At 42.2% G+C, this 21,094-nt stretch overlaps 1 protein-coding gene across 6 annotated transcripts in view; it reads left to right on the top strand.

The window, feature by feature from the left end:
- Window positions 1-21,094, top strand: part of SYNE3 (spectrin repeat containing nuclear envelope family member 3) — a 72,761-nt gene that overhangs the window by 13,381 nt on the left and 38,286 nt on the right. For all 6 annotated transcript variants that reach the window (XM_067294925.1, XM_067294930.1, XM_067294928.1 and 3 more), the window contains exons 2-7: window positions 6,349-6,508; window positions 9,125-9,282; window positions 12,221-12,393; window positions 12,823-13,132; window positions 18,650-18,811; window positions 19,589-19,933. In XM_067294925.1, the coding sequence (XP_067151026.1) occupies window positions 9,139-9,282; window positions 12,221-12,393; window positions 12,823-13,132; window positions 18,650-18,811; window positions 19,589-19,933 (1,134 nt within the window). In that variant the 5' untranslated portion in view covers window positions 6,349-6,508; window positions 9,125-9,138. The remainder of the gene's footprint in view (window positions 1-6,348; window positions 6,509-9,124; window positions 9,283-12,220; window positions 12,394-12,822; window positions 13,133-18,649; window positions 18,812-19,588; window positions 19,934-21,094) is intronic.

Genomic DNA, 21,094 nt, shown 5'->3' with positions numbered 1-21,094 from the left:
AACATGGTTTAAGGCTGAGTCCTGCTACCACTTTAATCAAAGACAAAACTACAGGTAACTTCAGTAGGAGCAGGTTCAAATCCCCTTTAGGTTTATAAACTATAGGACTTCAGCCTTCAAGCATGCTAAAAAGACAACTAAAAAGAGAGTCTGTTTCATCATGCATTCTTCATCCCTGTTACTGTGAAATCCTAGGTTACACAGAGTGCTTAAGTTGTTGAGATGCTCTTTACAGAACCGAAAGTACGCTCGAACTCCAACGGCTGGTAGGAGTGGTCTTTGCAATTGAAAACAGATGCCTTCTTGGTTATTGACCCACAGTGCCTAGCAAATACACACAGTGAGTGGGTGACAAAGATACGGAAACTGCAAAAGTTCAGGGAAAAATGAGTCATGAGAAAGCACTCTATTTTATTCAATTCCAGAAAGCTCTCAACCGTTCAAAATTAATTTAGATGCAGTTTCTGGTTTGCAGTGATCTGCTTCCTTTCTGTGCAAAAAAGAGCTCAGGGATAAGGTTGCTGCCAGTTCCAATAATTTATTATGTTTGGGACACAGGCAGGCCATGTTTCCCCCAGAGTCTCGGTTTGTTTGAACACAAACCAGTGCCATTTTGCAATATAAAGCTTGGCATTATCAGCCTGGTGCAAATATTACTTTAAATTATGTCCGAATGGCTGGCTGTTTAGGTGTAGCTTTACTTACCCTGGTGTATGTTTTTGAGAGCATTTCAGGATTTTAGTTTTTGCGGTGGTTATTTTTATTTTCTTTATATAAACAAATCTTCCTGTTTGGTACAAATAAAAACCTGTTAATTTTTCTACTATCATATGCTTTGATCTTAGGAAAATCACACACTTTAATCAACAAGTTCAGTATTTAGAATTAGGATTGTCCTAATTACTTGTCAACTTCTTTTTGGATCTCGCTTTTTCCACATGTAAGTAGCTCATCAGCATCATCCTGACAATAAAGTTCAGATAGACCTGAGAAATGTTATAGTTTGGGGAGCTGGCCCTTCAGGTGTTTTTCTAAAGGGGATTAAAGATACTGTGATCCTAGTATATATTTGCTTAGTACTTGTAAGTGACTTTATTTCTAATAAGTATTTGGCTAACAAGGTTTATTTGTTTAAAAGCTGCATGCCAAGTGCTCCCACAGCTCAGGCACAGTTACTCACTCAGAGGCAGAGTTTCTCAGGTACAGAACAGTGCCAAACTGATGGTCAAATAAGGTTTAACACTATTTTCTTAAAGAAAAAAAAACATATTCACAAAACCCCTCAGATCCAAATGTGGAAGCTGTTTAGGAAGAAGAGAGGGTGCAGACTTGCAGACAGATTGACATCCATCCCCTAGCCATGAGCACCCAATCAGGATTGTAGGCTTCTTCAGGACACGGTCCCTGCAAAAGGCCAGTGGTCCCACCTCCGACACTCATCCTTGCCCGCAGGTGCCTGTCTCTTGCATCGACTGCCCAGGGAATTGCCGGGCTAATACGATTCTGGCTCAGGGTGTCCCACCGGGAGCCTGAGGTTTGGTGCAATGAACCCTTCTGTCTGGCATGAGACGCTCTTCTGAGTTCCAGCACGTTTGCAGGTTCCTTGTTGAGGCTGCCTACTCTCTTTTTGAGCATCTCTGGCTCCAGGCAGTGAGGTAGGGAGATGTATATTAGAACTGGAAATGCAGCTGCAGTCTCTAATTGTCCCTTTTCCCTTCACCGCTTCCTAACCGCACACCGGTGCGGTGCTTTCACTGCTGAACCCTTCCTGATGCGTAGCCTGTAGTCTCTTCAGGACAGAGCTGTTATCCTTTTAGCTGTAAAACACTTCTGCTCACACCGCATGCTGTGGAAGGTGCGCTGTTTGTCCACTGCTTAAACGCATTGGGGTCCTGATTATGAAAATGGCCCTTGGGAGTTACTGTGTGACAATCCACACATAAATGAGATAAGCTGCTGCCAGCCAGCCAGGGAAGAGACCCGATTCTTAATAGGGTGATGGTGTCTAACCAAAATTAAGCAGTGCAGATGGAGTATTAAGAATCCCCAGGAATTACTTGGGAGCAGTCTACAGCTTAAAGCTAATTTGGAGAATTTATTTGGCAAGTAATTAGGAATAACCATACCTTTGAGAAAATCATAGATTGTCCATATGCAATATATGATCAGCAAAAGAGGAACAATTTATCAGGTATATTATTCACTCTGAATTTTTCACCTATCTCTAGCCAAGACCCAGATATTGTAGAGGTTTATTAGTCAATCTATCAGTGCTGTGACTGGCACCTGGTACTGAAGGAGGATCATACAGTCTGTAGAGGACAAGTGGGAAATAATTAAATACATAAATCCTAGCCTCCAGAAACCATGAGTCTAATGCTGTTGGCTTGTTGTGCTCTTTCCTTGGCTGACTGATGGTAAAACTTAGGGAGCTGAACAAAGTTGAAAATCTAGCCTATTTCAGCAGCTGTGTACAAGTTCACAAGATGAAGATAGCTGGTAAGCTAGTAGATACCATTTATGGGCAATTTCAGAAGTGAAAATCTACCCTGAATATGAAGAATGATGTTTTAGAGCAGAGGTATTTAACCTGAGATTTCCTGGGCTACTGCTGAAGAATCTGTGAAAGGTAATTAGGAGAAGCAAGTTGTTATCATTAAGCTTAAAGTCACTAAACAGAGATCTGCATCTCTATAGAAAAACTTGCAGGGATGCATCAATTAGAAAAGGTTGAAAACCACTCTCTGTAGTGTTTAGGCCACTAGCTGATTACATGAAATATCAATTCCATTCTTGTCCTGTCCTGCTTTTCCGTATTGCCTAGAGGCAAGGAACAAGGCACCTTTGAACCTGAGGTGGTTTCTAAAAGTGGGATGGAGTACTGCCTCACTACCCAGGGGTGCTGACTGAATAAATGCTCTAACGATTGTTTAATACCTCAATAATGCAGGGATAGAGGATCAAAATCTAAGACAAATAGCTAATACAGATGCTCTGTCTTCCTGGTGGTAAAAAGAAATTCTGGACCATTGCTAAATCCTGCATTTTACTAATTTAATTGAATCATGGTAGACCCACCTGTCTCCTAGAGTCACTTGGGAAAACAGCAGTGTGCATGCATGTGTGCATGCGTGTGTGTGTTTGTGGAGTGTAGGGACAGGGGAGAGATTTATAATTAAGGGACCTCTCCAAAACTTTTTTTCCAAATGGTTTTGAGTCAAAACTGAAAGTGCTGCAGTCAGATATACCGACTGTCGTTGCTGATATCCAAAGGGAAGATTGCCCCAGAACCCAGCTGTGCCCTTCTTGCATGCGATGATTCCATTCAGACATAGAATTATTTTAAAATTTTGATCCATTTTTTAGGAAATGGCTTCTTAGACCTGGAAATTACATACTTGCCAAAGGAGGTTTATAAAACAAAGTGATATCCCATTTGCGCTGCCTCTCACCAAAGTCTGAAATTAATCTTTAAACATGTGGTAGAAAAAATAAAGCCTTTTCAGAATTGGCCTGACCCAGAACATATCTGGCAGACACGTTTTTCAGTCTGCTTTTCAGTTTTATTGATCAATTAGATATTAAATTGTCTGATGTGATCATGTTGTGGCAGACGGTCTTGCATTAGCCATAGGCTTCCTATGGGTATTGTTTTGTAAAAGAAAGGAAATGGCTGTGATACGCATGAGTGCTGTATGCACTGTAGGTGATGTTACTATTCCTTGGTTGAAGGGGATACTTGTAACTAGGATTTGGATGTGATTATTCCAAAAACTATTTATTCTCTCTCTCATTAATTAGGACAAACAATCACTGACTAAACATTCACTTCAGATGACACAGGAAAAGGCTGTCCTGGAAGATGGCCAAGATGGTAGGATTAATGTTTTGAGCCTCAAAAAGATTATGCTGGAAATAGCAAAACCTTTTATTTGCAATCTTAAGGGCTTCCCATCTAGTTGTGCAGTTTAACTTTACTGTATGTGGGTGTAGTTCCCCAGGAGGCTTTTGGTCTTTTGGTTGGCAAAGCATCTTCTAATGGTGATTCAGAATAGCATCTCCTGGAGTGGGCCAAAAATATGCAGCTTTGGAAAGACAAAGATCAGTGCTTTGCCTCTCGGATGTGATCTGTACCAAAGATTGGCCCTCCAGTCCAGCCTGGAACAGTCCAATCAGAGCTTCCAGCTCTGCCCCTTCTCAGACCTGCTCTTACAATATCCAGGGCAGCTGAAAAGTTATTAAATTACCCCAGGAACCAGACAATTCCCAGAACCACAATTGCTTCCACACTCATGCATTTGTATAAAATTTGACACACTCCAGTGTTTTTTATAATCTTTCTCACGTGCAATCCTGGAACTTTGATTTCTACCAAATGGAAAGGCTTATGAAAAGTTTGAAGTCTTTCAATAACGGGAAAACAGTCTCCCTAATGGTGAGTGATTTGAATTTCCTGCAGCGTTTTTGTACTTTCTTTTTATTTTTGTAAGAACTGGGTTCTGGAAGTTACTCAAGTAGTATACGAACACAGGAATCCAGGACATATTGAAACCATTTAGAAGCCTGTGTTCTGTAAGGTTGTAGGGTTTAAAAGAATGTTTAAAATGTTTAAAATGGGAGAGGTTGTGAGAAATGTTTTAAGCAGGGGGAAGCAACATGACTTGGTGGAGGGGAAAAAAAGTACATTAGCAAACATTGCAAAACAGTGGGATAATCCTACCAAAAAGACACTGTGCTTGTGTAATAACTTTAAAAGCTCTTGGTAGTACTTTACAAATATTAAATAAGTAAACCTCACAGTACCCTGGTGAGGGTTATTAGATGCAGTAGAAAGATAGGTAAAGTGGATGTACTTAAGGAAGAAGTGCTCTGAGAAATTTGGCTCTGTGAGTGCTGGCTGGATCATGTGGTGGATGGTCTGTACCTCTCACTGTCTTGTGGTCTGCCCTGGAGATCTGGGCATCTCCGTATCTCTGAATGTCCCTGCTACCATGTAGTGGCTCCATGAGCTATAATACAGACCAGTCAGCTTATTACTCTGATTTATCTGCTCGTGGGACAGCGAGTGTGCTCCCAGCACCCTGTCAGCTACCTGGTCTCCTCTGGCTGTTTGGAAGCAGTTGTCTGACCTCCTTCTCGTGAAACGACTTCATAGCTGGACAAAAGGGGGTGAGAGCGGTGATGTTGGCTGGAGGGAGGTGTCTGCTGCCACAGGAGTTGATTTGTCCCTCTGTCAAAGGTGTGGCTATCCCAGCCATGGTAGCTGAGCTGCATGCCCACCATCAGCCCACCACGATGCGCTAACTGTGCCATGGGCATGCAGGGGGTCGGGCCGAGCAAGGGCCGAGGCATCATGCCTTCTGCACCACCGAAACGCCTGTGCCCTCCCAGGCACTGCTAGATGGTGTTTGGGGGACAGTGGAGGACAATTCAAAGAAAGTACGAGGACCGGCATTGCGGAGAGAATCAGCTAAAGGATTCTGGCACTGATCCATCTCTAATATCTTCCCATTCCTGAAATAGTCAAATCATTTTTATAACCTCTGGATATATTGCAGGTGCTGTCCTGGGTCAGTTATGCTCAGCACCTTGAAATATGCTTCTTGCTTGCCTGTACTAAGTGACTGCATCATTGCATTTGGGGAAATAGAATTGGTCTTTGCTCAGTGGCTCATTATTTATGCCAGAATTTCTCATGCTTAATTATTACCCTCATTTAGTAATATATGTATACAGGCTTTAAAAGCTTTCTGCAGTGTCAATATGCCTTCCACAGTATGAATTAATAAACTAATTCATGTGGCATTAAAATGACAAGAGGCTGTTTAAACAGCTACATGCATTTGAAAATGATTATGATAAAAACGTGTTTTGTTTTTTGTTCAAATTGCTCAGAGGGTTGCATCTGTGTGTTTTTTAGCAGAGGCTTTCCCTGGCACAGTGGATCCTAGTGACTGTGCCTGTGACTGGGACAGAGGCTGTCACACCATGGTACCGGTAGCCCTAACAGTACTCCAGTGCTTCAGGCAGGTCTATGAATGTTGCCTTTACACAGCTAAATAACTCTGTCTGGCTCAGGAGCTGCTATTTCTCCTTTGTCTTTCTTGTACTGAGCACAGCCCTGTATTTCATCTCCAGAAATATTGCTTAATCCTTTAGTCCCAATGATACAGCAGAAATGGGGTAAATACTTCTGATTCATAACAAACATTTATCCAGTAATCATCCCAGCTTTAGGAGCTTCTGCAAAAAAAAAAAAAAATCAAGATATTGCCAAACAACTGTTGTCATCAGCTGTTTTTCTTCCCAAGCAGGCAATAAGTCAGAAAACATACTTTTTCCCCACAGATATCAACCCATGCCTTTAAATGCCTGGGAAGAGAAAGTGGGTTCCAGAGGAAAAGACTCCAGGACATATCAACTAATTGCTTCAGCTGGGGTCTGACTGGCCCAGGGTGGACGAAGGAGGCCACAAGCAGTCTCTACAGGCAGTCCTGACGCGTATCAGGTATTGTAGGCCATAATTATCATGAAATCCACCTGGGGACTGAGTCAGAGCTAATGTTAAATCTAATTGTTTTGTGGCTCTGGATGTAGGAATTGGTCAAAATCAGTAAGTGATGTTAGGCAGGCAGTTGGAGAAAGCAAGTGTTTCTCTTCCTTTGCAAACTGCTGACCTCAGTATTGAAATAACTTTTTTCATGGCCTTCTATGTGGGCTGCATAAGTGGAATGTCTGTGTGTGTGGGATGGGAACTGACGTTTCTGTGTTCGTTGGACAGAAAACCCTTACTCTTAGAGGGCCGAAGTGTGAGGGGAGAGTATGAGTGGGGTTTTCTTCACATTAGACTATCGTAGATTTTCCAGTGCTTCTCAACCATGTTTGATTGCCCTCCACGTTTTGTGAGAAGTAGGACTGGGATAACATAATGGTCTCTTCTGGCTCCTCTGTGACTGGAGTCCTGAAGCCAGTTTTGACTATGATATGGATGTTGCCAGAAATAGAAACCTCTCCTGGAAATGAATGTCACCCCTCATCAGATTCTGTCTGGAAAATCTACTGTGAGTTTTTGTTTCACAGTAGTGTAACTGGAATCACCACAGCTTACACTCGTGCGTTCAGAGCCTGCTTGCCCAGACAGTATAAAACAAGGAAAGTGGAGAGTGAGCAGTTACTCTATGGCTTATATAGATATAAGGAGAAATGTTAGTGTGAAAATGAGCTGATCAGTCAGCTGCAGAGATGGGAGTTCTTTTATGAGAGTTAGATTATTATAGTTCAGAAACATCAGCTGTAGAGCAGTCATTGTTGGAGAAAGACACAGCTATCTAGCAAGCCACTGAAAATAACACTACTCAATTAGCCAGCTTTGTCGTTAGGACTCTTGATGTGTAAGTCAATGATTTGAGCTTTAATTATATATCCTATCATACTTTTTATATCTGACAGAGGGAGTAACTGCCCCATTCCATGCCACCCTCACTAGTGCATCCTGTTCTGTTCTTTAATCGTTTCAAGGCACGGTCAGGTTTTTTAAAACTGCCCTCTAGTTCTTAGAGTTATAGCTGTGGATTTTGCCTCTTCTGACGTCTCCCACTTACAGAATAATTCCCTCTTCCACGTAAATGCAGCTCTACTTGTCTGTGCATTGAGGTTTAACCCGTTCTCTGTTTCTTCCAGTAATTCCTGTGGGTAGGGCAGGAGGTGCTCTGTAGATGCAGTTTTCTCACTCTGTACAGGGACCTGTTGAGCATAAAGCCTGCTGAAGGCTAGGAAGCAACAATTGAGACCGTCTTTGTTGCCAAACATTAATGTTGTGAATGCAAATGTCTTGTGTCCTCCACCATGTGGAGAGGAACATCAGCAGGATGGTGGGAAGCTTTCTGCCAGTGGGCAAGAGCAGGATGCTGTCCTCTTGTGGTGACAGCTTGGTGACCTAGAATTTCAAGTGGTTACAAAACACCACTGGCCCAGCTTCAAGGGCCATCCTTTACCTCTTGCACTGAGCAGTTCCTTCCATGTGAATTGTCTCAGGGAAAGTGAGGGGGCTGTTACAGGGTCGAATTCTGTACAACAGACTTGGGTTCAGTAATTAACTCTAAAACTTTGTGTTGAAAAAGATTTCCATGATGAATAACAAAGAGGAAAAATATTTTAATTTACAAGAAACACTGGTTGCTTGGCTTTAGTATGGCAGTGCCTAAGGCCTAGCATAGGGTGGCTTTCCTTTTTTTTGAACAGGCACAGAGGATGCCGTCTGGGCTGCCAGGAGCACACACTCTAAACAGACAGGACACAAGAGTGCATTAACAGAGTGAACAGTGCAAGCAACTATCGTGTCTGCTCCTTGCAGTGGGGCAGCAGCAATGAGAGGAAAGTGAAGGAAGGGGAAAACCAAAACTTCCATGCAGCGGAGAAGAGCCTGATATGGAATAAAAGAGATGGCAAAAGAAAAAATTCATAAGTGTTTATAGATATTTCCATGCGATGGCTTATTAGTGGTTTGTCTTGGCAGTTGCTGGCCAATTCCCATTGTGTTTGTGTATCCCAGACTCACTGCACACACATTCAGATAACCTCTGCACAGCCTCAGCAGAACAAGCTAACTAAAGGTCTAAGCATCTGATCCTGATCTCACCAGCTTTAAGGGGTTTATATACCTCCAGGTTAAGCATGTGCTTAAATGCTGTGCAAGTCTGGGGTCAGATGTTCAGTACATGAGCCTGAAAGGACTTAGAGAGAGTCTTGTGCTGACTAGGCTCTAGGAAGAGACGGTATGTTTCTAACTGGTATAGCCAATCTGAAGGTACCATGAACACCAAATTAACCTCATTTGAAGGCTTTGAATTAAATCCGTTTATTGTAATGGAGCCTCCCACAATTCCCCACCTACTTTTTATTTACTGATAGATTTTTATTTGAGAAAGCTGGAATGTGAATGTCTACTCTGTGCTCTGCTGAATCATGGTACTGCTGTATGGATGAGCTTTTTTGGTACTACTATTAAAAAGGAAAGCCACAACATCAGTTGTTTCTCCTCCTTGCTCCTTTAGATTTCCTTGGATGCTTTCCTGTTTAGGTCTTAAGCAAAAACTTCTTACTTCCCTGCTTCTTATCCTTTCAGTTTCTTCAAATGCAATGACTCAGCAGCCACAGGATGAATTTGACAGTAGCGTGGAGAATGCAGAAGCTTGGATGAAGGCCATCCAAGAGAGGCTGAGGATCAATGACAACACCAAGGGACCTCGATCTGCCTTAGAAGCCAGACTGAGAGAGACTGAGGTAAGGGAAGCACGATGTAGCAGTTCAGAGCTAGGTATCACTGGAAAGAATTGCAGTTATTGCTGTGAGCCCTGGAGTTTTTCATTAGGAAACTGTCAGCTATCCCCTCTTGCTAGAGTACTGGTCCTGTGTGGATGGACTTGCATCAGTATCCTTTCTAATTTTTCCATCTGCAAAATATTTACAGACATTGTAGAAAAAGAGGAAGGCAATTGTATATCACAGGCTTCCAAACTTTTCAGTTTGGTTTGAAAGTCTAGCAGCAGTCCTGATTTATCAGATAAAAAGTTTACTCTCTCAGATGAGCATGTTTAGGAGCTGAAATGATGGTTGAGTTGCTGCTTGCAATTACCAGATGGTGGTTTGCAAAAGTCCAGTGTACAGTAGCAGAGAATCAGATCATCTTAATGTTCCATATCCTCCAGGACCCTGGCCCTGACAGTGATCGAAAAAGATTATAGGTCCAAGTAATGGGCATTCTAGAGTAACCCGCTGGACCTTTCCCATAAGACCAATTGATAAAGTGGATTTACAGCTCCCCTTTATATTCTGTCTAATGAAAATGCAAATGTTTTAATTTATTCTGTTCTTACTTAATCCCTTATATAACTATTCTCACAGAGATCCCTTTGCAGGTTATGTCTGCTCTCTTGTTGTGATTTCACATTCATTAACTTCAGTTTCATTAGATGTTATCTTGGTTTTATAATCTCAGAAACTGAAACATTACTGTTTATACCATCTGTACTATCCATGATTAGAGGGAGTGGTGATATTTCTATGATTAACATTGAAACTATTTTTATAGTTACCTTTAATTCTAACTGGTCTGTTCTCTAAATAAAACAGCCAAATCTTTTCGGTCATTCTTTACCGCAAAGTTTTTTTTTTGTGAATCTGCTCTTGTTTGGACTCCCTCTTCTGAGCATGTTTAACCAGCTCTAAAATATATTGCAGGCTTACATGGAGGGAGGAGGTGGCTTGCAGGACAATACGGTGATGTCTTCAGCTTTTTTTTCTTAACTGGGATTCTTTGAAGGGTGGATCATGTCACTGGCCTAATATAGAGACTATTCATGGAGGGATGGATGATGGATAGACTTGGATATCAGTCATGAAAATCTGAAGTGTTTCCTCTTGGAGTGTGGATTTGTTTCTACTCTTAAATTATCTGTGTCCTTTCCTTTTTGTCTGGGAAATTATGATATGTACTGTATCCAAAGACACGCAGGAAATATAGGAACTTGAGTAGGAAGAGTGATAGTTTGGCAAAAGGTGTGTGTTCATGGCAGAGATGGCAAGAGTTAAGATAGAGGGGTTTGCGGTGATTTATATGACCTGAACCAAAACCCGTTGACTTCTTTGGGCTCTGGAGGAGGTCCATAACATGCCAAAAATCATGTTAGAAGGGTGTTTTTTTTTCATTCTGGATTTTGTTTTTCTTTGGAAAGATAAATTTCCAAAGTGTCTAGTTCTCTCTTTCTATGTGTATCTTATCCACCTCCTGCTCCCTCATCCTGCTTGCCTTGTGGGCCTGGCTTCCTCATGATGTGCTCGCTGCTTCACTCATTGGCTGTTTTCAAATCCAGTGATCGTTCTTCAGTTCCTTTTTTTGCATCTGGCTTGCATTTTTTTCATGCTTCCTTTCTGTGGTTTATTTTTTGTTAATTTGTTAATGAAAATGCCAGCCAAGGACAACAATCATTTAAAAAGCAGTCTTTGGAATAGAAAAATGACTGTATAGCCACAGCTTTCTCTCTGGCTGTTGCTTACTTTCACTTCAAGTGCTGGAAAAATTTCAGGCTTAGAATATAGATTTACTTTTGAATTTTTTCTGTTGGCTGGTAGCTGTGGCTTTTATTTTCTTTCCCTGCCATACCCTTTGCTCTGCTTTTCTTTTAATCACTCATTTCATAGTAGATAGTTGTCCAAACACCTGTTTATATGTAATATGCAGATGTGCCATGTAGATGCCAAAAAATATTGGTCTCTTCCCAAAATGTGAAACTGGAAGTTCAAAGGCCTGTGATTTGGTCTCATCTTTGCAATAACTTACTTGGATTTTTTTGAGAAAATCCCATGGGCCTAATCTTTCCAAAAGTAGTTGTTAATTTTGAACCTCTCAGTGTTTTCATAAAAGAAGCCTTTTCCTTCAAACTTGAAAGCCTGCAGTTTTCCAGGACTTAGTGAAAGGAACAGCAAGAAAAGCCATTATGATGGTATCGTGAATTTGGATAAAGTGATGCTGAAAGGTGACATCCAGATTGGGACATAATTTATTCTGTAACATTTTATAGAAGTTGTGCTAGTTTTTCATCTCTGGGTACAAGAAGAGAGTTTACATAAAATCGTATGGCTTAAATTTGAGTTCCTTGCATTCAGGTTCGTGTAAGATACACATCTTCACCAACTCATAACTTTGCAATTTAGGGTTGAAGCAAAAGTTGATAACAGACAGAAAATTCTGCTAGTTAACTTCTTTTGGCTTGTTTTCTGATCCAACCTTTTTTTATAATAGGAAGTCTTTTGAATATATATCAGGATTTCTTACAGTACAGCTTAAAATTGAGACGTCACAATGTTCTCTGTGGAGATTGCCTCTATGCTCTTTGGAAAAAAAAAAGATTAATGACTGTCATGTTGCGACATAGTGGAATAACTTTATAACAGTAACAGAAACACAGCCACAAGCATTTGATAGGGCATGATTTGTTTTTGTAGCTGATTTAAACTGTTTTTTAACTGCTACTTGTTTTCAAGTCAGTTCAGTCCTTTAGGATAATTTAGAATAAACAAATCTGAGGAAAGTTCTTATTTTCTATTCAGGAGAAGCTTTGCAGCAGGGACTTCATAATTCCTGGGTAAAAACAAAGTTTGAATGTCATTAATTCTGCCTGCTTTCTTCTCATGCTTTCAGTCTCATTTGTTTTTCTAATAGAAAATACGTGAGCTGGAGCCAGAAGGCAGCTTGAAAATGGACTTGATTCTTGTGAAGGCAGATGCTGCGCTCCGCAGCATCAGTGAGGATAAGAAACATGAGGTACTATCTAAACTGAAAGACATTAAGGCCTTGTGGGAAGAGACAGCCATCTACATTACTCACTGCCACAGGTAAGGCAAATGTACTCTTTGCACAAGACTATTTGGTGTGTTGGGACAGTTGTCTCATCCAGTGCTTTCATAAAGTGCTTCCTGCCTCTCTGTGCTGCCTGGACTGTAGGTAGCAGTCACTGCTTATCCCAGTCCCAGGACCAGGTGGTGACTATGGAAAGAGACAGTCCATGGGACCTCAGCGCTCCCTCCCTTCATAGCCAGTGTAGCTCAGGGACTTAAATGATGAGTTTTGCTGGGCATAGTGCCTTGTACAGGATGTTTCCTCCACAGAGCGGGGAGAACCTGGTAAGTTAATCCTAAACTTCTGAAGTCAGAGAGAACAGCTCAAAATTGCTGAGAACCTGGTCCTTTGCTTTGAGGGCATTTTGAACTTGCCAGTCTCCACTGATCCCATCATAATTTCATCTCTCTTACTCTCTCCAACAGCCGTATTGAGTGGGTCTGGCTGCACTGGAGTGAGTACCTTAAAGCCCAAGATGAGTTTTATGCATGGATTCACAACATGAGAGTGACCTTGGAGCCTGACATTGAGTTGCAGCTTGGCTTAAAGGAGAAGCAGTGGCAGCTGAGCCACGCTCAGGTTCTGCTGAATGACGTCTTAAATCAGTCAGTCCTGCTGGAAAGGCTGCTAGAGGAAGCTGTTTCCTTGTTCAACAGGATAGGTGACCCCAGCGTTGATGAAGATGCTCAGAAGAAGATGAGGGTGGAATATGAAGGAATCAAGGAAGAAGCTCAGGTACACCTATAAAGAGTGGGAGATGTTAAATTTTCACCAGTGTACAGTATTGTACATAGTTGTGAATAGTATTTACTATTCATGTTTCTTGAATGATGGGGCTTTCCTGGTAGCAACTGCAAAGGGAAGCAGGGCTGAGGACCCCTGTTCTTTTATTCAGTGGACTGTTTGCAACAATTGTCATGCTCTCCACTGTACTTTATAATATGTTTTTGTAGACTAACTGCAAGCTGCTTACTGTGATCTAGTGAATATTGGTTTAGGTCCTCTCTGTGTAAAGTCTGATGCATCATCTTTTGATGCATCAGTGATCCTTGTATAACCAGATGCAAAGTACCTGTCCACAGCATCAGTGAATATTGCATGTGTGCACGCTTGTTGGAGGATGTAGCATTAATCCAGATCCAGATCTACACTCCTCACCTGCAGAACTGGCAAACATTGAGATGGGAATCGGGTGCTGCTCCAACACTGAACACAAATGACCAGTTCTGCTACCTGAAGGATTTTTACTGGACACACATAATTTTTTGCCTGACTCTAATGTCCCAGTTCAAGCAGCTGTTAGATAGGCTGGTGTAAGACATTCTAGTTCATCTTTCAGTGCCAGTGGTTTCCTTTCACGCTATTCCTGGGTACAGATTTTAGATAAGACTCATACTTTTCACTAAAAAACTGAGGTAAAGGTAGGATTAGATTGTGTGCCATAGCTAAAGGGCAGAGACTTGCAGATGGGCAGAAAAGTTGCATTCAGTTCCTCACTAGCCTAAATTAATAGAAATACTCAAAGGAATATTGAGATACATCTATCCCAAGCATAAAGAGCTGTCTCATAATGGCTGCCAAGAATTCTGTAAGCTGGAATTACCTGATGCAAATATAAATAATTTTCATTACATTGGCTCTACCATCTGCCTCTGTCACTTTGTCACCTTCTGTTCGTTCATGGAGATGTATGCTCTCCCTCCCTGGGTGTCGTCAGACAAGGTTAACTTTAGATCACACTGGAAGAACAACGTGGGGATGTTCATGCCATCACTCTGCTTGCTCTGCAGATACTAGTTCTGTAAAATACAGGAACTGGCAGCTTTCAGAAATGTGAAACTCGTATTTTTTTAGTCATAAAATAGTCACAACTGCTGTAATAACTCTCTCCAAAAAAAAAAGAGTATTTGGAAATTCTATATCTACAGCTGCTGCAGAGAACTGTAAAGCCTCTGATAGACTAGCACCTGAACTTTGACTTTTTTTTTTTCTTCAAAGGTAGATGTATTCATTACAAGGCAACTGGTTTTCAGAATAAGAAGGTTCCTGGGAATTCAGGGTGTTGTGTCTCTGGATTGCCATTTAAAATTGTCACTCACTCCCTTCTAACCAAAATTTGTCTTGGTTTGTAAGCAAGAGACAGTCATTAGATATTCTAATAAATAGTTCTTTTAAACAAGACATTTGAATACACAGAACCTGAATCTGACCTCTTTTGAGACTGGTTTTACATAGAGTAATTTCTCTAATTGACTTGGATAGATGCTGGTGTAAACAAGATCAGGAAGTGGCTCATAGTACTCAGTTAAAATATACCTTTATGTCTCCAGCCAACCGAGATACTAGAAAAAGGTCCTTTTCTTTGGCATTGGTTATAAATACCACATTTCACAGACAGATGGAGTAAGAAAATCCTGCTAAGAAATCCCTCTTTCAGGAGTTAGGGAATAAAGAAGGGAGTTGGGAAGCCTTAGATTTTGCAACTGAAATAAATGCAGGGTTCATTAGCTAATGCCAAGCTTACTGGCACCTTGGGAATCACTCTGGAAAGCATAACAGCAGTTGAAAGAAACCCTGCCACCTCTTCCACCAGGAGGGAGGAGTGAATGAAAGAGGCACAGGAGCTGTAAGGGGCCCCTCTCATGAGGAGAGGCCAGGCTAAATGTGAATTGCAGATGCCAGCTGAATGCCTGAGCTGCCTGTCAGAGGAGGGTTGCTGGTGTTCACAGATTACACTTGTGGTTGAAGAGCATATTTAGATGCTGTGCAGTTGTCCAGCTCTATCCGAAGACAAGCTCTTGGACAGTGTTTCTTAAATGGTTTGCCTGTGACTTTGCTCCTCTGGTATGAGCATATGTGAGCTTCTGGGGGTTTGATTTGTTTTTTTTCCTCCCTTAATGCTATCATGTTTCCTTGTCATTGACAAATTTTAAAAGAACATCATTTTCTTTTAATTACATTGACTGGGGTGGGTTTTTTTAGGTATGGCAGCCACCTCCCACATTCCCTTGCCTGATAAAATAACGATATGTGGAGGTAGAGGTTGTGATTTTTAGCATAAATGGTGACTGAAGATGGTAGGAAAAGTTACAATTTATGGTATGTTGATATTTATTCAGATTTATTCAAATTGAAGCCCTAGCAGGTCAAATCAATTTCACTGCACGTTGTCTCTGTTAACTCAAACCTAGATATTTATAATGCCATCCCTCATGTACTGCAGAGCTACTAAGACTGTAAGCACCAGGAAAGGCTACAGGGATGAGGTATCCTGTCCTGCAGGTTCATTCAACATTTCAGGTCCTTCTGTCCTTGTAATGCCACAGAGCAAAAATTTCTGTTCCACAACCCGCTGCCTCTGCCTGCACATGGAGGAGGAGGCTGGGCCCAGCCTTCCCACGTGCAGCACCGAGGCGTCCCTCCCGTCCATGGAGCGCACACAGGGCTTTTTAGCAGGGTCTGCAGCTCTGAAGAGCGCAGCCCCGGGGGACAGAGAGCTGGGGCAGCGCTGCTCCTTCCTGCGTGCTGGGAGCTGAACTTGCCCTGAAACGGCCGAGACAGCTCCTGAGAGTGCTCCAGAACAGGCCAACCTTCCCGAACGTGCCCCTGCCACGCTTCATAGCTGCGTCCTTGCGAGCTGTGGCTGCCTCCCACCTCCCTCCTGCAGCCCTCGAGCCGCCTGCACCCTTCGCGGGGCTCAGCCCAGGGCTCACAGCAACAGCAGTGCCCCCAGCCGCCTGGAGCCATGCCAGGGAAGGGAGGGGCTGATTTATAGAGGTCGGCTTTAGGCTGCATTCCCAACACAAGCAGCAGAGAGGATCCCACAGATGGCTTTAAAGCAGGAATTGCTTTATGTGCTCTAAGTTGCCTTCCAGAGGAGGCTGCATCCCTTCACTGCCTATAGGGGGAACTTAGGGAGAGGATTTCCTGTGCCTCGCGTTACCCTCGGTTAGTACCCAGGGCTGGGTGTATCCTGCCCTGACACGTCTCTTCCTCTGCAGCCCACAGGGACCATTCTGTTCCTGTCAGTGCTCTCATTTCTTCCAGGGCCACATCCTTGCTGAGCAAGTTTCCTCAGGTTTTCCAAGTGCACGTGGAGGCAGAAGGAATTCAATGCTGTCCCGTTCCCCAAACAGCAAACCTAATAGCAAGTGACAGCATCTTTTGCATCATTAGAAAAATTCCCTGCCTAACTTCGTGGTGGGGGTTCAGTCAGCAGTTGGTTAGCCTTTTGCTTGACAGCTAACAAAGTCTGTTCATATTCACGTCATCTCCTTGACCTCCCTGACCAGCAGAAGTATCCCAACCATGCACTCCTTTGTTTTGGCTGAACAGCCTGTCCTGGGGGAGGCTGTTTCTGCTTCCTCTTTAACCCTTTGGATATTAGTGTAATGGCTCTGCTTTGTTAATCTGACTTGCTCCCTTTGGAGCTTCTGATTTTGCCACTTGTATTTCTGTTGGTTCAATAAATTGGCCTAGTTCCTGGGAATCAGTAAGCTTTGACTGACTTGCTTCAGCTCAATGTTTGGCCCATTTACACCTCTAAGAGCTTTGACTTTAGGTCAAAGCAAGAGTTGTTTAACTGTTATGCACCTCTACTGACTTGAGAATCAAGGCAAGGGGGGCTAGCACACAAGTGAGGTGTTGCTGGATGCATCTTGATCACAGAAGTTTGCTACCATAATTCTGCCTTTTGATCTGTTATCCAAACCACTGTTTGCACAGATGGTGCTTTTAAAGGGGCTGCTCTAATAACGGGGCAGCATTTCGTCCACCGTGGGAAGCAGTACTGCGCCCGGTTGTCCCTTAACTGCGGCTCTTTGGTCCCAGAGCAACTCAGCTAACTTTAGGGGAGTCACTCTTGATTTGCACATATCAGCAGAGATAAGAATGTAATTGTGGAAAACGCTTGCATGGTGAGACATGGTGGCACCTGGAGAGTGATGGCTTTGCATTGCACCGTGGGCATAACCTGTCCCAAAGGTGAAGGGCAAAGCCCCCAATGGTCCATCCCCCATTAGCACAAGGGGGTGGGGGGCTCTGCCCAGAGGCTCACAGAGACAAGGAAGGTGTGGAGGGGACTCCCAAACCTCCGCCCACAGTTGCAGCTATCCTCCTGCTCTTTGTAGAGTGCAGCTGGGATTAAGCTCTGCTCAGAGGCACAGGATGTATCCAATATTACGCAAAATGAAACTCGTCCCGTTGTGCCCATTGTGCCAGTGAGAGCAAAGCCTTTGAAGGGTGCTGCAAGCACTAAATGTATTGCACAAGAGACAAATTTCTTTTTCTAGTGTAACTACGGTGTAATTTAATTGTTCTCCATGCCAACTGGGGAAGGGCAAGAAAAAAAATCAGTCTGAATTGCAGGAAATAATATTTAGGTTGGATATTATATTAGTGAAACAACAGAATAGGATTCTTCATGATTCATGTAGAATCTTCTTCAGCAAAGGACAAATCTTCAGCTGACAAACAGGGCTGGTCTGGGCAAATGTACCCTGCCTTGTTATAAGGGCTGTCAGGCTAGATCAGCTGTGAGCAACTCATGGTGTGCTGGCCTCTCTAAGTCCAGTGATTCCTCATATAGGATGCACAAAGAGTAACTCAGAAAATCAAGTCTGTTGCCCATAGGCTTAAATTTGCTTCCAGGGGCTGTACTACCACCAGAGGATCATTTGTGATCTGCAAATCAAAAAAGTACAAAAGCTCCTGGGTTGGATGATTTCGAGGGATACTTTGAGTTGAAGCTACAGTCACTTTCTTCACAGCCTGTTTAAATAGTGAATACTTTGAAATAACTGGCATGCACCTACCCCAGTCTATCTCTTTCTCATTTTGACAGGTAGGCAAAGAAAATCTATTGTATTGCTCATCTTTATTTTTTTTTACTAGGGAACATAGCTGCTTTTGCCCCCCTGAAGCCAAAACCAGAAACAGACTTCTGTCTCTTCTTTTTCCAATGAGAGAATATGAATTTTTGGAAAGGGAAAGCTAGAAATTCACCTGAGAGGATCTTGCAGTTTGCCTGCTCAGAGACTAACTGATGAGAGAGTGCAGCATGACCAAGACTTGGGACAAGCCTTTATGTACTTTTGTATCCTCTTACTTGAGACGAACTGTGAATTCCTGCAGAGCCAAGGGCTGCGGGGACTCACAGAAAGAGACTCTTGTTTGAATTTTCTGGGTTACAGCATAAAGGAAAAAGAGCCAGATAAGCACTGTCCTCACTGTTTCTGATGTCTCTCGTTACAGAGCAGAGTGAAACTGCTGGAAAAGATAACCAAAGAACACGAGCGGTACAGTGCTAACATCAACCAGTTTCAATTGTGGCTGAATGGTGTGACAGAAAGATTAAACGGCTGCATTAGAGAAGCAACCAAGTCTTCAGCAGAGGACAAGTTAAAGGCGCTGCAGGTCCTTATATGATATACTTCTGCCAAGAGGCTAGGACTGTGCATTCTCCATGTCTGTATATATTTCCCAAGCCATACAAGAATGTTCTTAGAAAAGAATTATGTAAGCAAATTCAGGTGATAGTTGTAACGTGGGCTAGCAAGGGAGAGTTATACCAGGTATGAAAGATCATTAGTACATATGATTCTCCCAACTGGATCATGAGTCACAGGCTGGTCAGGATTTTTTTTTAAAGCCTGATCTTCTACAGTTACATGAGTCTTTGAGAATTGTGCCTTTAAACTTTTTAAAATGCTTTTAAACTTTTTTAAATGATCCAAATAGAGCCTGAAGGCTGACAGACTTTGAAAGTTTAGAGCTGGCAATGAAAGCACCTGTTTTGAAAACAATATCTAACATTTTGATTCCATGGCTTAAACTGTTCAGCTTTAAATCTCTCAGAGGTCTGATTATCAGTTCTTCTTACTGCCTGCAGCTCCCGTTGTTCATCGTGGACCTCAGGTGGCAGGTATTTCTGAAAACCAAGCCAATATTTCCAGAGAGCCAATGTTTTCAGTAGTTTCTTTTTGCCAGTATTGTGGCAGTTAACATTGCTCAGAAGGCTATCAAATGCAAAGCAATAGATTGGCCTTGAGAAGAAGCATACTTTGACATAAGAAGTGAAGAAATAAAAATATACAGCCAGGAGAGATGGTTTCATTTTCCTACCATTTTCACCTTTTTCCCCTAATTTGCCCTTCCCCCAGCTTATTTTTATTTAACTTCCTCTTTCTGCAGGAAATTGCCAAAAATGTTAGGAGTGGTGGAAAGAAATGGAAGCATCTTGAAAATCAGTGTGCAGATGTGATTCAGAATACCTCCCCACTGGGAGCTGAGAGAATGAAGGATGAACTTGAAGAGCTGCGAAAAGCCTTGGAGAAGTTGAAACTGCTGTGTAATGAGGAGCAGGATAGATCGCTCAAGATCCTACAATCAGAAGATGCCTATGAGTCCCAAGCCAGACAATTAGAAGCAGACGTCCAGGAATTCAGAAGAGATCTGCAGAGACTAGAAAATGACTTGGACCCTGGGGTGGGGCAGAAGACTGAGGAAGAGTTTGTAGCTCTGTGGAGAAAATGCAATGTAAGTTGTTGCCCTTTGTAAGCCTAAAAGCAGCAGGTATTGAGTGCAGTCCTATTCTTTGTAGACTGAACACACCTAGTCACATCCAACAGATGCCTGTCCCGTTGTTGAACGGTGATAAGGAAAGAGTAGGAGGGTGTATGAAAGAGATTAAAGAAAACTGTGAATAGCAACAGTGGAATTAACTATTCTAATCTTTATCTTACTCTGCACAAGGGGTGGTGTGAAGGAAGTAATGAAGTTTGTGTCTTGACTTCAAAGGGACCATATGCAAAAAAAGCACAATACAGAGCAAACAATTTGTTCTACTTATAAAGAAGTAGAAAAAATAATGTCTCACTCTATATATGTGAGTGTATACATATATATATAGTTTGGGGTATTTGGTGGGACCATTTCTCTATTATATCCTTCATCTGGGCATGGTGGGTACCTGTATTCCCCTGTCACGAGATACATATTCATGCCTAAGAAGAAATCTGAAGTTTGTAACAATCCAGTATTTAAACCAAAATAAAACTGTTGAAGAAATAAGAATGAAAAAGTTCTCCACACATTAAGTAGGTAAGAATTTTTAACAGTCATTTCCTCAGAGAGTTGGTTTTGCATTTATTATCAATTTTCAAAATACCTTTCATTGCCATTCGTATGGCTAGCACTCGGCAGGTCTAGCTGGGAAAAGTATGTGTAAATAGGATCCACAAAATGCAAACTAGTTCAGTCCAGCTACATTTGTACTTTTTTTTTCTCCTATTTCCCCACATGACCATAGAATTAATCTCTTGTATGTATGAGTGTTTGAGAAAGATCTGTGCATGCAAACAGAAGCAGTTAAGACTGTGCCAAGCATGCATCTCACATTAGATTCAATAAACTGAAATCAGGCTTGTTTGTGATTCACTCTGTTCAAACAGTGGATCCTGCAGATCAGATGCAAAGACTGGGTAGTATGAGGGGAGTAGAGAGAGGCTGCAGGAGCAAAACTGTTCCTGAGAATGTAGTCTGTCTAACAAAGTCCATATTCATTACAACCATGAAAAAAGGCAGCAGAAAGAGGACTTGTGGCTAGCAATGTGTCTACCTTGAGAGACGGTCTTATCACTCCATTTCACATTCAAGGCACTATATAAGGTGTGATCTGTTCATTATTTCTATGTTTTA

This window comes from Apteryx mantelli, chromosome 4 (genome assembly GCF_036417845.1).
Source record: "Apteryx mantelli isolate bAptMan1 chromosome 4, bAptMan1.hap1, whole genome shotgun sequence".
In the NCBI taxonomy this organism is placed as follows: Eukaryota; Metazoa; Chordata; class Aves; order Apterygiformes; family Apterygidae; genus Apteryx; species Apteryx mantelli.
Note: the sequence above shows the minus strand (reverse complement) of the source record. Positions and strands in the feature narration are given on the sequence as shown.